The sequence below is a fragment of the Empidonax traillii genome, unplaced genomic scaffold (genome assembly GCF_003031625.1).
Source record: "Empidonax traillii isolate 1590-97213 ecotype Southwest subspecies unplaced genomic scaffold, ASM303162v1 scaffold447:size986111, whole genome shotgun sequence".
Taxonomy (NCBI): Eukaryota; Metazoa; Chordata; class Aves; order Passeriformes; family Tyrannidae; genus Empidonax; species Empidonax traillii.
Window position 1 is genome coordinate 286327 of NW_020955640.1, and position 17512 is coordinate 303838.

Sequence of the window (17512 nt, forward strand, 5' to 3'; positions counted from 1 at the left end):
TCAATACCGTTCATAGCAAAGCTCTTGACATTTTTGCAGCATATTTCTCAATAGATGCTTTTTTTAAAAAAAAAAAAAAGTAGTTTCATATAAAACTCTTATTTTTATATGCACTGGTGCATAGTAAAAAGTACCAGATACCTTGTAGATGTGTGCTGTTGTAGTGTGGAAATGTAAGATTTTATTTTAATCCACAAACCTGTATTCTGGTAACAGGGTTCCCAGCAGGCGATGCCAGTTGGCAATTCAGCAAGCTTCCTACCTGGGTGAAAAAGGTACACTTTGGTTGACTTACACTGTCTGGAGAAGTTTCTTTGTGGGGAGTCTTGTGTTCTGTATATTTTTCACATCAGGGCATCCTGAGAAGAATGCATTGTAATTTGGTCTCAGAGGAGTTTTCTTTGTGTTTGTTGGGGGCTTTTTATGTTTTGTTTTGGTTTTGTTTTGAAAATCAAAAAGCTGAATCTATAAAACATTTAATCAGAATGATTTTGTCTGTTGGCCATGACAGGGAAGAGGACTGGAAGCAAACTTTTGTGAGCTGTTTGAGCCAGTAAGAACTGTAGAAATTATACTGCTTTAATAATAGCAAGTGAAATGGCCATGTTTTTTGTTACCTCAGAATTTATTAAAAAGCACTGATTTCCTGTGGTATGGTTGAGTTGAACGGTCCATATGATCTTTATGCAGGTCTTTACCCCATTCATTCTGATAAACCAATTTTAGCAGCTCAGAGTTAAGCTGCTGTATCAGCAGTAATGTTAATTAGTGAAACATGCACAGTGTTCATGTGACTTTCAAATTTCTCTATTTTCTCTTTCTCTGCTAAATTTGAAGTGTTATTTCCGGAAAGGCTTGTCTTGCAATCACCACAAGCTATCAAGACACAGAATAGTACTGAGTATTGTGGTGTTGATGATGGCCTTAAAAAATCTTCACATCGGGAAAGTAAGGTATCTATTCTGTAAATATTCCTTAAATATTCCTTAAAATTCTAACCTTCATTCAGATTGGTAACAGCTGTTGTGGGAAAGGAATTGCATTATGGAATAACAAAGAATCAAAGTTGTAATCTGCTGCATTCTGATGACAGAAGTTTTGTTTGCTGCCTTGGGGTGGGAGATTTTACGGTAACTGGTATGATTAAGCACTTCCGTCTCAAATGGAAAGTGCTTATAAAAAATGTGATTGTAATGGGAATTGTGAGGTTTGCCTTAGACTGGTTTTCCTAGCTACTGCTGAGTAGAGTAGATACTTAAGTTCTGTCACTGCAGCAGGAAATAATTTTGTGATAGAAGGTAATCATCCTGTTCTGACTAGATTCACCCCGGCTTACCTGCCACTATATTTTTTCTTAGAAAGGACTTCAGGAGGTTGCCTAGTCTTCCTTCCTGTTTGAAGCAGGACTGTAACCACCACTAAATCAAGTCAGCTTGGGGATGGGTAGGCAGCATTCTTTATTTTTGTCTAGAGTTTCCACAGCATCTGCATAACCTGTGCTTCACCACCTTTACACTCATTTTTCCCTAATTCCAAGTATGAATCTTCCACCTGCAATTTGTTGGCGTGGTCCCTTGTTACATCATTTGTGACTACGAAGAAGAGTTTTTTATAACTCTGATTTAAGCCATCATGGGCTATTAGACTGCCTCTGCATCTTCTCATGGCCAAACTAAAAATCCAAGCTCTCAGCCTCTCCACTTCAGAACATTATAATGGTTCATATACAGTTCTACCATCTAGAGATGCTCCAGCTGAGCATCAAGCTATTGATTAATTCTCTTTAAGCCCAGTAGTTCAGTCAGTTTTTCAACTCATCCTGTCTGTCTGTTGATCCAGCTAATATGTCCTCAGGCTACAAATAACAATGATGTGGTAAGTAAACCATTTCAAAAGCCTTGCTGCTTTTCTGTTGTCCGTGTAATAGTCTTTACACATAATAGTCTTTTCATCATTGAGGAAAATCAGGTTGGTTATGAAGGATCTGCCCCTTGGTTTAGCCATGTTGTCTATTCCTGGTCACCTGTTTTTCCCATTATATGAAGCCTGTGGAATCCAGAAGGGTGTTCTCTCAGGGACTGGAGTGAGGCTGGTGAGCTATAGTTCCTCAGGTCTTCCTTGTCCAGAGCAGTATTGGCTTTTTCCTGCTGTCAGAAAAATTTCTATGCTCATCCTGATTATTTCTTATTATGGGTTATAGGCAGTGGTGTCTACAGTCATAGCAGTGTGGTGGATCACATCTACCCTATCCAGTATGTCTAAGCAGATTGTAGTTCCCCTTCTGTGACTTGTCCCTTTCCTTCACTTACTCTTACTTTGCACAGGAGTCTGGAGGTGTGCATATGAGACAGAAAGGACATTGAGTTCTTTCAGATGTCATCCATCAGTAAGATGTCTATTCCTATTCAACTGTGAGCCTTTATGGTCGTTGAACTGTCCCTCTTCCACAACATTTGCTAAATCCCTTCTTACTATGCTGTTCTTCTCTTAACTTGAGCAGTAACTTGATCTCTTTGACCTTCTGATTTTGTTCAACTGTCCAAGCAACATTTTTATATTTTTCCTGTCATTGTTTCTGCTTTTAATAAGCCTTTTATGAGTTCATCAAGAAGTTACAGGATTAGCTAAGCAGCCCTTCTGTTTAGATTCCTAATGATCTTGTGCAGCAGGATGGTTTGTTTACAACCTCTCAATAAGCAACTTTTAGCTCTCGTGGGCACCTTTTTCCCCACATGGTAGCTCCCGAGAGGATTTTGTTTGGCGAGTTCTTACAGTAACTGAGGTTCGTTCTAGAAGGACCGGAGTTCTGACTGCTGATTTATCATCTTAGCCTTACTCCAACCTTGCAAATCTCTGCAGTAAAAGCTGATATGGTCTCTCCTGTGTATGAGGAGCAAGCCTAATAGAGTGTTATTTCTAATCTGTAAGTTAGCCATTTACATTAAGAAGTTGTCACTAACTAGTCTAGAAATTCTAGATGTTTTCTAGGTGAATTGCATCAGATATGTGATTAATCCAGGAAGCTTCACCACCTGTAATCAGGACACTGATGCCAGTTGTTTGTCAGAAATCTCCTCCATGTTCTCTTTCTTCTGGAGAGGATTTGTTACAGACCACTAGACAGTACTGCTGCTAGTCCATCTCTCTGTGGTAACAACTCAGACACATCTCTGGTTTTGCAATTAATGTGTAGTCAAGGAGCTTCTCACGCAGACCAGAGCTGTGCTGCTGCTCTCAGTTATTGGTCTGCAAGATGTCTGCTTCTCCTGGGACCTTTCTGTTTGACTACAAGGATGGTGGAGAATATCACCCGGACCAGTCATGCTTTTACTTCAGACTGACATGATCCTCCTCTTGCTCTGTTTAAAGTGTCACTAGTACCTGTAGGGGTAAGCAGCAAAGGGAGTGGTCAGAAGGACAAAATGAGCCTTGCAGTCTCTCCTCGACATCATGACTCTGTAGAAGCAGCGAAGACCTCTGGATGATACCTCTGTCCTGTACAAGGAGTAATCAACCCTTAATATTCATCACTTCACTGAATTGGAATCAGTATTATTAAGATGACTGAGGCATCTTGTCCAGAACTTTGCCAACACCCCATTCCCTATGAGCAGTTTTCTTCCATGGTACAATCTGAATGGACATGTGTCCACTAAGGAAGAAGCATGTGTCCATACATCTTGCTTAGTGGTATGGAATGTGAATTCTTTTGGGGAAGGAAACAAGTTAGCCATGGCTTCAAAATCTGAGCTGCAAATTATTTGTGAAATAAATGTTTCATGTTAACAGAAGCAAAACTATTAGAAATCTTAAATTTAATGTGGGAGTTCCTAGCACCTTCTTCTATTACTCTGTTTTCGCAGTAGATACTTTATTTATTGGGATAATGGTATTTTGTGGGGAAAAAATTAAAACTTCAAAACTTTTAGATTAGTGAAGATAGTTGCCCATCTTTTTAAGGTTGTCAATGCGTTTATATTCACTTGCTGTTTTCAGGTCAAGAAGAAGAAGAAAAAACAGGCAAAAGGCATGACATCAAGGGAGGTGAATGTCCAGGGCATGAGAGTAACCCTGCCAACAAGCCAACTTGGTATACTTTCTGTACTTGAATATGAAGTATTACAATTCAGGATTGCAATCACTTCAGTAAGCCAGGGCTGAGTAAGATACCTTTAAGATGTCCTTGTACTCTGTCTTTTAAAGACAAATTCTAGAACTACTAGCAAGAAGTTTCTGTTGCGGCTTTATGTGCATTACTTCAGCATCTCTAATTCACAGAATCCTAGAATGGTCTGGGCTGGAAGGAACCTTAAAAGTCATCTAGTTCCAACACTTGTGCCATGGGCAAGAACACCTTCCACTAGACAAGGTTGCTCAGAGCTCTATCCAGCCTCGCCTTGAACGTTTCTAGGGAGGGGGGCAGCAAACGTCTGGTGATACATTTTTACTTAATTATCATTTTACGGTAGTTTACTGAAAAATATTTGGTCATATTCAGAGTTTTCAGTTTGTTACGGAAATGCTGTCTCATCCTTGGGAGAACTTCTTTGCCAGAGATGCTGAAACTTTTTCAGGTAGCTGAGATCATTGCTACACTTTTCTGGAAAGTGTGACTTCCAATATCAGCGTACTAGAATGCTGAAGAGGGTGAGATTGTGTCATTTTGTATCAGTAGGATGCGTAAAGAACTACTGATTAGATTACCTAGAATGTACTTCTGTCCAAGGGTTAATAAGATTCTGCTGTGGAAAGCTAAAGGTAAACTAATTCAGATGGGATTAAAAAAAAAAATCCAGTAGTTTAAATTTATTGTAGATCAGTTTTGCTCTTCTACGACCAAAAAGTGATCCTGATGTTCAAATTATTTTCAGTAACTTGAAGTAGTTTTTATAGATTGTTGGGTTACATAATCACAATTCTTCTCTGGCCTTCAATAAAGATACAGTACACTCTGGGAATATTAATGGTTTATTTTCTACATTATATTCTATGGAAACTGAATTTTTGAGAAATTCATTAGTTGTTACCACAGAAGGAAGATAAAAATTTTCAGAAGCATATTGTGAATTGGAATTGCTTTAATCTACATAGGTTAAAAATATAAAGTTCTCATAAATGGTTGCCTTGATTATAGTTGGTGAAACCGTGGCACTTCAAGAGAGGGCTGGTGAATTTTTCAATCCGATGCTGAATGTGCAACAGAAGCTGGCAGTGAAAAGGATACTGAGTGGTGAATGTCGCCCAACACCTTATGTTCTCTTTGGACCACCAGGAACTGGAAAAACAGTAACAGTAATTGAAGCTATTTTACAGGTAGTGGTGAATGACAAATCAGCCATCTGTAATCTTTTCAATATACTTACAGTATTTCTGTAGGTACTGTCATATATTTTTTCCCCAAGGAGTTTTCAAAATACTCTATTTAAGATAATTTTCTGTAGCTCCATGAAAGAACAAAATCTTCATATGGATTTAACAGAGTTGAGAATAGCTTATTTTGAAGTCTTCTTGTCTTTGTCTTTAAAGCTTCAATGAACAGGATCTAACTTGGGATTCCAGTAGTGCATAATGTATTCATGAAGTACAGATATACATTAGTATGATAACCATGAATTAATTCTGCTGTGGGTACACTCAGTTTGAGAGTACTTAGTCTTGACTGTCAACACGAGTGTTACTGAATTGCAAAAGAGCCAATGAATATAACGTGTATGCAAGATTATTCTGGATTTTTTATTCAGTGAAATAAAATGAGAATGTTTGAGCTTTTGCTACTTCTCTAAATAACCTTTTTTAATATGTCTTTTCTTTAACGTAGATACATTATACTCTACCAGATAGTCGGATTTTGGTATGTGCGCCATCAAATGCTGCAACGGATCTGATTTGCTTGCGGCTGCATCAAAGCAATCTCTTAAAACCAGGAGCTATGGTCAGAGTTAATGCTGCCTTCAGGCCAGCAGAGGTAAATATTATAGATACCTGCCAATTAATATTTCCATTTTAATATTTTTATCTTAAAATACTGATTTGATATTTTAACTGTCAGTTGCCATTAGGCTGCTTAGGCTTGCTTAGGATCCAAAGTATTGCATTACTTCAGCTTTCCAGAAGATTAAGTGGAAAATGTTGATTATAATTCTTAGTTTGGTTGTATGAGCATAGACTCTTAACGTCTTTTTTGCAGTGCTTAACTCTACAAGCAGCAAATAGTATTGTTGGGGATTTTTCATTTGATTTAATTTTTTAATTATTTTATCAATCCGAGTTAAGACTACTTACACAGAAAGTAAACAAATGGGATTGTCATCTTTATGCAGGACCACACCCACTGTAGGTTCATTACATGTATGCATATATATTTATATGTTTATACGTGTGTAGGTATGTATGTATATATACACATATATATATAACATGTATATATATGCCTGTGTGTATACACATATAGATATGCAATATGTGTATGTTACATATACACGAAACACATTTTGTTCCTTACAGTAAAGCACAGATGTCTTGCATATGTACTGCTTTGTTTAGGTCAATTTATTAATTCATTTGGGTGTATGAATGGGTCTAAATCTATGTGTTCTGCTCAGCTTCAAAAATAGTTTTCAGAGAGCTTTTCTATTCAAATTAAAGCATTTAGTTTTAGACTGGCATTTTGTTTTACGGAGTACCTTTTTGTTTCTGCAGCAAATTGATGACATGGTGAAACCTTACTGCAAAGATGGTGATGATATTCAGAAAGCATTGTGGTCCAGGATAGTAATTACAACATGCAACAGTGCAGGATTGTTTTATCAAACAGATACACGGTAGAGTACTATAGATAGGAATATCACAGAGGTGGCTGGATGATACAAACCCCAGAGCTTTTAGAGACTCTCTGTACTTTAACTTGGGCTTTTGTCGTACAGTTCATGGTATGTGCCTCTACTGTGAAACAGAGCCAAACACTTGGTTTTAGTAATGTTTTAGCAGAAACTTTCTCCATAATAAATTTAAGAATTATTTTGAGTAATGCTTAAAATTTTTCACGCAGTAACTTCTCCTCTGCCACCAGTGGAAATTATATGGCTCAAAATGATTGTCACACTAAAAGTTATATTGTGCTTGTGACCAAGTCACCTTTACTAATTGTAAACAACAACCATCAAGTGCTGTTAACCAAAGATTTCTCTGATCTTGATTTTAACTTTGTAAAAGGATGCTCTGAAGCTATACTATCTTGAGCTGTTTGGTAGAAACAAAGCTTGGGGGTTGTCTTTGCTACACCATAGTGCATTGTTCTAAGTCAATAGCTGAAGGAAATTGAGAGTAAGGCAAGCTTTTCTAAGTATCTTAATCTTGGTATAAACAACACTTTAATTAAGATAACTAGTGATTGTGTATATCAGAGTGTATAAGTAAAGTCAAAAATTAAAGTTACACTGTTATTTTTTCTGTATTTCCTATTAAAAATATCCATCTTTGCTCTGTGTGTGTGGAGTTGCGTGGCACACTTGACAAGGATATTGCTGAGGTCACACTTAACAGAATTGCTGAGGTCATCCACAGGGTGGCAGAATGAACTAATCTGGAAACAGCCCTGTTTCAGGTTAATGTTATTTAATTATAGGCTTGGACACTTCACTCATGTGATTCTGGATGAAGCAGGGCAAGCAAGTGAACCGGAGAGCCTGATTCCTATTGGATTGATTTCAGAAGCTCATGGACAGGTAGTTCTCTTAACATCATTTACTGAAAGGAAGAAAGTTGGTTTATTGTTTTGATTTCTGTGAATGGTGTAGAATTCAAGCAGTCATTTTCTGGTAATGAGTATGAAATTCTGAGTATTTTTAATAGATCTCATTCATGCACCATATCAATTCCCATCTAAAATAAGTTTATTTTACATCTAAAATAAGTTTATGTTGGACTGGATCAGTGTGTGGAAGATGTCAAAATAAAAATATGTGTTCTTAGTTTACGACAGCAACATACTGCTATCCTGGCGCTAACCCTTCTTTGCAAACAGATGTTTGAAGGAAAGCAGAATACTTGATACGAATTGATCTCTGAATTCTGAAATGTGTATGTCATTAAAAAAGGTATTTTCAATAACAACTGTTTTAATGTAAGATGGATTTTTTTAATTGCATATACAGATAATTCTTGTTGGAGATCCAAAGCAGTTAGGGCCAACAATAAAATCTAAACTTGCGCTGACTTTTGGATTAAGTATGTCCTTGCTGGAAAGACTGACATCAAGAGAGCTTTATCTGAGAGATGAGGATGCTTTTGGTGCCTGTGGAGCATATAATCCTTTATTGGTGAGTTAAACTTTCCATTAACATTTTTCAGCTGAATCAAAAAAGAAGAAATTGTGGCTCCTGCTGTTTCCTTACCACCATTTTGCTCCCTGATGCTTAGTAATAAGTTTAGCTTGAGCATTAGTTCTTATAAAAGCTTGATTATTTTGCATATATACTATGAATAGTAAGGATGCTGAGCCCTCCAGCATGTTAAAACCTTTCTTTGAAGGGGTCCTCTATTCTTAGGCAGAATAGGTCAAATAGGGTGCACAAAGCACAATTGTAAATAATAGCTTAAAATTTCTTTTCATCTCCATTGTCCCCATTTACCATAACTTCATAACTTAATTTTCCACAGATGAACAAGTACAACTTCTGTTTTTAACATAAAAAGACAAACAAAGATTCCTGTTTAAAGATTAATTTTGTAAATATCATGTTTCAGGAAGAGAAAAAGGGGAACTGTTCTTATTTCTTTATAATCTTTTCCTCCGTAGGATAGCTTCCACAAACTCTTGTATGGAGAAATACCTAAAGTCTGTTTTAAGTGGCAGAGGTGGTGTAGTATATAAACAAGCACAGATGTTCCAGCTGCTTTGAATTACTGTCTGAATCTGAAAAATAGGGCTAAAGTCAAACTTCCTAAGATGCCTTCCTATTTTTATGGTAGCATACTTTGAAGAATTAAACTGAGAACAAAAGAGAACTAGGTGACCATGTAAGTAGAGAAGGGAGGAAATCTGATGGCACACTTAAGAGCGAAAAGTGAGAGGGTATGGCCCTAGGCTTTAGGTCAAGTTCAGCCTGCTGAAAAAACTGTCATGCTTCCTCCTAAAATCTGTTACAGCAAACTTGTTGTTGTGTTCCGTATACAGTGTTTAAGGAGAATTGGCATAGTTAGAGAGCAGGAAGTGTGAGGGCTTTCAGGATACATTTGGAATGAAATATCCTGTGTTATCCTTTTTATGGGACATATTTTTTTCAAACTGCTTATTACTGTCTAGAATGTTTCCTTAAGACTGTTCTTTCATTTAAAGACTAATACATTTGAGTGTCTTAAGGCCAACTTCTGTCAGCTGTTCTGATGCTCCCTTTTTGCCTGTCAAGACTTCCTCACAATAACAGGTTACATCCATAGAAACTCCATGAAAATAATCAAACTCTTAAAAAAAGAGAGCCTATAGATCAAATGTTTTTAAAAAATAGAGAATGACCAATCCATCTATCATGTACATTCAGTTCTTTTTGTTTCTTCTTTGGAGAGGAAAGAGATGGTCCTTCAAAAAACTGCTTTGACCTAGTTTTTAGATCAACCAGCAGGTTTTGCCTTGACTACAGTTATTTGGCAGCTTTAGAAATGCTAAATGCTAGAAGATGGTAAGGTAATATCTGCTTGGGAGCTGTGTTCTGAGAAGTCTGATGAATTACCTGTTTCAGTTTTGGATTTTGGGGTTTGACTTTGCAGATCACAAAACTCACGAAGAACTACAGGTCACATTCTGCATTGCTTGCCTTGCCATCTAAATTGTTTTATCATAAGGAGCTAGAAGTTTGTGCAGACGCTTCAGTAGTAACTTCTTTGTTGAACTGGGGGAAATTGCCCAGGAAGGGATTTCCGTTAATTTTTCATGGAATAAAGGTATGTAAAATGTTCATATAGTGAACTACATAGGCCTGATAGCAGTTTGCTGATGTTGTGGAAGAGTTTTCTTTAGAATGAATTCTAGAAAGGATATGAAAAAGAACAAACTGCCTTTTGTAAGTAATGTGACTTTCTGAGCATCTAGTTTTAGAAACAACTACTGAAGTCAAATATTTGCTAAGAACTTGAGCAGCTGCCTGTTTAGGTGTATTGTGGGACAGACATTTCGATACGAGTTCTGATTCATAGCAGATGACCAAGATGGAGTTACCGTCAGCTGCCTTGAGCTTACTTTTGATGGGAGTTTGCTACATTGAAATGGATACAATCCTCTAAAACCACAAAGGGCTATTAAGGCTTAAGTGAGCAGGGGAAAAAATACTACCTTGGAAAAAAAGTTTTTCCTTAGTCTTCAAAGAAGTTAGTAAAAAGTGATAATATCCCCTGCTTGAAGAGGCTTGGTTTTGAACTCTTCTACCTTGCACAAAAGCAAGATACCAACTTGCTAACACATGTTTTCTTTAGCTGAGATTTAACTCCTTTGGTGCACACCTAAAGTACAGTTGTCATATCAATTCTCTTTATATATGTATAAAAAATTATAAAACGTTTGGTGGTACTTTTTCATTGGAAAAGATGTATAGAAAGGAAGAGAAATTATATATAATGTTCCATCACTCTTTTGCATTCAGGATGTATAAGAATAATGGATTAATAAGTACATAGTCATTTCTGCACCTGAATCCCTGTCATCTCATTTCCTTTCCCCTAAAACAGGGCACTGAAACTCGTGAAGGTCACAGTCCTTCATGGTTTAACCCAGCTGAAGCAGTTCAAGTGATGCAGTACTGTTGCCACCTTGCTAAAAATGAAAACGCTGCAGTGTCAGTGACAGATATTGGAGTGATCACACCATATCGTAAACAGGTATAATGTTTAACAGGTCTAATATCTTAAAAGGTTCACAGTTGCTGTATTTCATCTTGTGGTTTTATATTGTGGCTGTTGTTTGTTAAAGCAGGGAGGCGTACCTCAAAATTTCACTGCAGTGTGTCATGTTACATATTGTACTATCAATCGTTAATGATGCTACCATTGAAATAAAGAGCTAGAGAAAGCACTAATGTCATTCTACTGGTTTTTTAGTTTTAAAAATCAGGAAATTATTAAGGAGTCAGATTTGGAGACAGAAGCAGATTTTTCAGTTGTTAGAAGTAAAGACAGCACGTCAAGAATTTATAGTATCCAATAGCTGGAACAGCGGTCTGGTACTTTCTGTACTGAGGACCAGAACAAAAAGGAAATGTAGTTAAGTAAGTGGCATGTCACCTTGTTATGACTTAGAAGAGACTAGAGAAACTGTGACTCCTTAGCTGACCTGTAGTCAGACTTGAAGTTTGTGCTGCTATTTAAACCTCTGGAGAATGCTGAACATAGAGAATGCTGAACATCAAATTCAAATGCTGTGCTTTATTTTTAAAAGTATTTATGTTCAGCTGTGTTAAATATGTGATGTTTACTTTCATTTCTAAAATAAAATTAATACCCTTTCAGTTCCAGAGGAGGTCCTGGAGAGTGTGCACATAGTTCTTCTTGGTGTTCACATTTCAGTATTCATAACCCTGTATGCGTGGCTTGGGAAAAACACTGTGAGGTGTGAGGAAAAGACCAAGCCCTTGTGAAGAGATCTCACTTGCAAATTAAAGCTCTGCTTCTACTGATCTGACTGGTCAGGTGTCTGCACCTGCCCATGTTTACAGCTACTACTTGGTTTTCATATATGTAGTATTGAAGTGACTGAACCTCTTACACTCCCTAAATGATGATTTTCACATGATTTAATGTGACTGTGTCCGTCATCTGCCTGTGATGCAAGGCATGTGATAGTAACATCTGCTTCAAGAAAGTCAATTTGTATTGTGGGAACACCGATTAGAAAGTAGTCTTCAACTCTAATCCTCATCTTAGCCGGGCATGATATCTTCTTAAATTTATTGGCGCACTTCAGGTATAATCTTCAAACAGCTTTTAGCAGACAGCAGTGTACTGATCTCACTTGTTCCAGGATCCCAGTGCATGAGACTCTTTCTCCTTTTGGGAGGGAACTTTAGATCGTATCTCACCTCTGTCTTTCACTCTGTATGATGGACCTGGCAAGCAAAGGTGGAATCTCTGTACAGTCTTCTTGAGGGGCTGGAGGAAGATGCTTGCCCTACCACATTTGTGGTTTGCATGGTTTTGGATATGATGCCCTCTGGAAGAAGAGAGTTTATGGAGCTAAATTATTCTTGTCCTGAAAATCTGGATTATTAGAAATCTCTTGCTTTCTGTTTAAATTATGGTAGGAAGTACTTTATTACTTATTAGCACTTATTACACAACTTTCTAAGTTGTTTAATCGACATTTCCATGTTAAAACACATACTTGTATATGTGGTGTGGTTTTGGTGTGAAAGTAATCCACTCTCAAATGTAAAACTTCATTCCTTCAAACACTTTTTTATTTTATGGTAGGTGGAAAAAATTAAATTTCTTCTCAGAAGTATTGATCTGGCAGACATTAAAGTTGGCACAGTAGAAGAGTTTCAAGGGCAGGAGTATACAGTTATCATCTTATCAACAGTACGTATTTTTATTATGGTCCTATGGAGTGTTTTTACATGTGTCTAATTCTCTACATTTCCTTTTAGATATAGGCCTTTGAAAAAATTACAGGCTGTATTTTTGTCAGTATTTGAAGATAGAGCTTATTTGTAGGTGCATGCGTGTAGAGTTATTCTTCTTCTTAAAATCTGGATTATTAAAAATCTGTTTCTTTCTGTTTAAATTATTGTACTGAGTACTTCATCTTTGTGGCTTGGGGGAAGAGTCTGTGGGATTTTCTCACCTTTTTTTTTTTCCTGAGGGCTGTGGTACAGTGCTTTCTTTCTTTGTTCCACCTCATACCATAGCTTTTCAGTCCAGCACTGTGTTCTTTTAAAGTAGTTCTGGGTATGTACTATGTTCTTATTTAGAAGAACTCATTATTTAGGTCATGAAAATTTTCTTTTTTCAAATATAGGTTCAAATATAGACAAAATAGAGATGAAAAACAAGTGAGCAACAGTTACAGCACACCTAGTTGCTTTGGCTGTTTTTTTCTAAGCTAAGTCAAAGCACACTGAGACTGCTGAAGAAGGCTTCCAGAAAAGACACACTGTGAATTGTCATTCAACTGAGTGAATCATTGCAGTCAGGAAATATTAAGTTACACTATGGCTACTAAGTTGTGTTCTTGTTATTCTGTTTCTAAAATTATCCTTAATTTATTTCAGGTGCGATCTCAGGAAGACTTAACTGATGATGAAAAATACTGTTTGGGCTTTCTCTGTAACCCAAAGAGATTTAATGTAGCAATTACTAGAGCAAAAGCTTTGCTGATTGTCATTGGAAATCCTCATGTTCTTGTGAAAGTAAGTTTTGGTTTTATATCTTTAAATTGCATGTGTAACTTGCCACAGTAATTGAATGGTTTTGTGTGTTAATCTGATGTGAGGGAGCATTGGAATATGTTAAGAGTTTGTACATTGTCCTCACTCTGCATTTGGGAATATATAAACACTGTGGGTTCCTGTAAGTATAGACAGTTCAGGCACCCACACAGCAGATTTCAAGCACAAAGGAAATGGTACTCTGTGCATACAGGCTCATAGTCCTTTTCATCTCTTGAAGAGGTTCAGAGCCTCAATGCTGAAGTTCTGCAGCGGCCTGCAAGTCCAGTAAGCATCTTCTGAATAACCTCACGCAGTCAGATTCCTCACAAAATGCAGTTGCTTCACTTTTTAAATAGAGGGTGGCAGAAGTGATTGTTCACAATTCGTGCAGCAGCTGCCAGGAAGGCAGTTTCTTTTTGAACCCATTAATGGTTCTTTCATGGGAGTAAGCTGAGCTTTTCTTAATACCTGATGTTATGTCTGATTTTAAGAATAGGAAGGAAAGCAGTATTCCACAAGTGGTCTGAATAGAAAGTTTAGTCCCCTACACCTACATGTAACATATGTAAATTTGAGCAGCTGTAGATGTCTTCCTCCCATGTTACACCATGTTTGCACCGTTTCTAGAGTTCTGTTTCTTGAAAAGGTCATATTAAATCTCTTGCATTCATGTGCCATGTTAATTTGTTCAAAAATTCATTTCACAGAGCAGTATGACTGCAATTATATATCAATGTTCTCTTGTAGGATCCCTGTTTTTGTGCGCTGTTAGAATATAGTTTAATGAATAGAGTTTATGTAGGCTGTGACCTGCCCTCGGAGCTGGAATGCCTGCAGAAGTAAGTTCTGGTCTTCACTTTAACCTTGCTAGATATGGATCATATTACAATAATTTTAAAACTAGTGTCACTTGAAAGATTGATCAATACAACAATATGTGATATCATAGTGCGATTGGATTTTGCATTCCTAAGTAAACATTGTATAAACATAATGACATGTAATGTAACCATATTTTCTCCGACCCCATTAGAAGAGTCTGAGTATTAATTATTAAATAACAGCTGCTGTTGACTTTGGTATCTTATGTATCCCCAAATGATGATGATGTATTTGATGACCATAAAGGGGATGTGTGGACAGGGGAACTGTTTAAAGTGATTTCCCTGTAATTAAAAAAGAAAATTTTTTGAAATTTGATTTAAATATGTCCCTTCTTATAACATGTAATACTGTGTTAAATGGGTATTATGTACTAGACGATACTACCTTTTTTTTTAATCAAAACTGTTGTTTATGGAAAGATAAGCAAGATTTTTTCTTACCCCTCTTAATTTACAGGTGTGACTAGTTTTTCAGTGTTCAAGATGCATTCAGTCCTCAACTGTTTTGAAACTAAGCATACTTAACAGAAATTTAGCCCTGAGCAAGTCAAGCACTTTTGTCCTCAGAGAGAGGCAAGCATTCTAAAATGGATGAAAGTTTCTGCAAACAAGTTTTTTTTTTTCTTAAGAAGGGAAAAGGTTGAAATTACAGTATAGCAGTGGCAACTTACTTGCTTTCCTGTTTAAAATGTATATGAATTGGCCTCTGCAAAGAAGAATAGGCCTGAATCTATAACCATATGCCTGAATCCTCCAGGTTTCAGAAGAAATATATTGAAGAATTCTGACATCAGCTTTTCCTTATTCTATAATTGTTTCAGCTTCTCAGTTTTCTCTGACTTCTGTAGTGCCACCTAAAACTGGACTGTCCCAAGAACACATGTGTGTCGTGTCATTGTCATGGGGAGTGTACAGTAATATATCTACAATGTGAACTGGGATGATACTTTAACATCTCCACTCAACTGATGTTGAATACCTTAAGCCAAGCATGCTTAAAAACTCTACTTCCAGCTTTTAAGGCCTTTGGTTTCCACTGCAGTCCAGCTATGTGCTGTGGTGTATGTCAGGGGTGGGTTAAAATAAAAAAAAAAATATAAGAAAAGAAAAATAGAAAATGTGTTTTCCTCTCTATAAATACACTGTAGAATAAAGTACCTTGTTTTATTTTGCCAAAATTAAATAACTGATGGTTTAGCAGTATTCCTGCTTTTGGTTTCATTTTGCACTGTGCTTTCCCATTAAACAGCATTTTTCTCTATTCCTTGTTCTCTCCTTGGTGATTAAGTCCTACCACACAGCACTTTAGGAATAGCTGGGCAACTATACACTGTTTATAAACTCTCTGCACAACAAGATGGCTTTCTGTAACAGGCAGAAGCATTTTATATAGGACTATAGACTACAGAGAAACAAATGGGGGGGGAGATACCAAGCTTTTGTTTGCTTGTTTACAGTCCACTCATATCACTTCCATTCCTAGTGTGCACTGCACTTCTTTCCTTTGCAATGCACAGTATGTAGATTGTAATGGAAAGGGACAGTGCTTCCTTTATTGCAAGATACAATCCAGAACTTCTGATTAGTATTGCCATTACCTTTGCATAGCAAAGGAGCAGAGGATTGTTTATATTGTGATATTTAATAGCTACAATTTAATAATCTTTTAACTAATAGTTTGCACGTTGACATCAGTTTCTACAAAGATAAACTACTTGATAGTCAGCAAAAGTCAGATGACCAATGCCTATTATCATATGTGGTGTTGGTTTTTCTAGAAGAGTTATTAGTTTACAGAGCAAGTACACAATTTTGAGTGAAGAAAACAAAAACTCTTTCATCCAACAGCAACATTTTGCAAGTGGAGAAACTCATGGACTCTTTTCACTGGTAACTGTTCTTGATGTAACTGATATTGTCCACAATCTTTTTCCCGAGTTGCTAAGAATATCTGACAGTCTTAAAAAATGGTTCCAGAGAAGCTTGCACTCATTTTGTGTTGAAGAATGAGGAGAAGGGGGATTCTGTTTCTGGATCTATTGTTACACATTTGAAACTACATTTTTTTCCTCTAACCCTTTCACTTCACCCTGCATGCTCCTGCTTATGAGTGACTGAGAAGTTGTTCTGTGTGGTATAAACCAACTTTGTCTTCCTCCTTATCTTGCAATGCATTTCTGCCTGCCCAGCTGCTACTGAAAACCTTGTTTGAAGAGAGACCTACCCTATGGAATTGTACAGAATTAAACAGTGCTTAACACCTTCAGAACAGTTCTTTCCAGCAGCTTGATGCACAGGGAGAGCTGGTCGTTCCAAAGGTGTTAGCTTTGGTATTCTAGTCATTTCTTTCATGAAGAGAAGACCTGATGAGCTGGAATGAAGAAAAGGGGCTAAAACAGTGCTCATCGTTGGCTAGAGTCTAGAATATCCTGAATTGGAGCCTGTTCTAGTGACTAACCATGCTCTGGATTAAGAAGCGGAAATTGTCTTCCGTTTTTCTTGTGACAAAAATGTACATAAATGTCTTTTGGAGTATGCAAAAAAAGAGAATCAGCCACTGCATACAAAAGAAGCAATGACAGAGTCACTTTAGAGTCAGTCTCTTTCTTTTATAGACAGTTGAATTAAGCCTTACTTTGCATGAAAACCATATTCCTGATATTGAATTCTAGTTACAGGAATAGTCTCTTCACTTAGAATTAGAAAAAAAAAACAAACCTCTGTCCTGGTTGTTTCTGATTTATTAATTCATTGACTCACAAGAAATTACAAAAGCCAGAGAGGAGGCTGCAACACATTTCCAGGAGCACATCAGAGGTACATCAACTCACAGAACACTGGAACGCTCTTAAAAATTCCTTTCCCTGCTTCCCTCCAAATATTGTATTAAACATTGTGAGCTCAAGAAAAACAATAGACTGAGAAAGAGGTAGTCTGTGAAGCAGATGATTCCTGAGTCATTTGACATGCGCCAATTAAGAGTTGAAATTTAAAAAATACCTTCAAAAGACAGTCAGAAAACATCAGAGGTTTCCTTGCCAGAATCAAAGCACGTAGTACTTATCTGCACACTGAACAGGTTCTTGCTTCCACAATATGCTTAAGCAGTAGCAAATGTCTCAGATCATTCTGTGTTGTAGCGGTCTCAGCAGTCCCAACGTCTGAATTCTGTACCACGGCACCAAGAGTTCCCTTAATAAATAGTATTTCTTT

General features: G+C 37.0%; 1 protein-coding gene across 3 annotated transcripts in view; it reads left to right on the forward strand.

The window, feature by feature from the left end:
* Positions 1 to 15565, forward strand: part of MOV10L1 (Mov10 like RISC complex RNA helicase 1) — a 35048-nt gene extending 19483 nt beyond the window's left edge. For all 3 annotated transcript variants that reach the window (XM_027894910.1, XM_027894911.1, XM_027894913.1), the window contains 14 exons: positions 217 to 275; positions 838 to 953; positions 3997 to 4090; positions 5135 to 5313; positions 5819 to 5965; positions 6700 to 6821; positions 7625 to 7724; positions 8154 to 8318; positions 9766 to 9939; positions 10720 to 10869; positions 12457 to 12564; positions 13257 to 13394; positions 14163 to 14254; positions 14757 to 15565. In XM_027894910.1, the coding sequence (XP_027750711.1) occupies positions 217 to 275; positions 838 to 953; positions 3997 to 4090; positions 5135 to 5313; positions 5819 to 5965; positions 6700 to 6821; positions 7625 to 7724; positions 8154 to 8318; positions 9766 to 9939; positions 10720 to 10869; positions 12457 to 12564; positions 13257 to 13394; positions 14163 to 14254; positions 14757 to 14766 (1654 nt within the window). In that variant the 3' untranslated portion in view covers positions 14767 to 15565. The remainder of the gene's footprint in view (positions 1 to 216; positions 276 to 837; positions 954 to 3996; positions 4091 to 5134; positions 5314 to 5818; positions 5966 to 6699; positions 6822 to 7624; positions 7725 to 8153; positions 8319 to 9765; positions 9940 to 10719; positions 10870 to 12456; positions 12565 to 13256; positions 13395 to 14162; positions 14255 to 14756) is intronic.
* The last annotated feature ends 1947 nt before the right edge of the window (positions 15566 to 17512 follow it).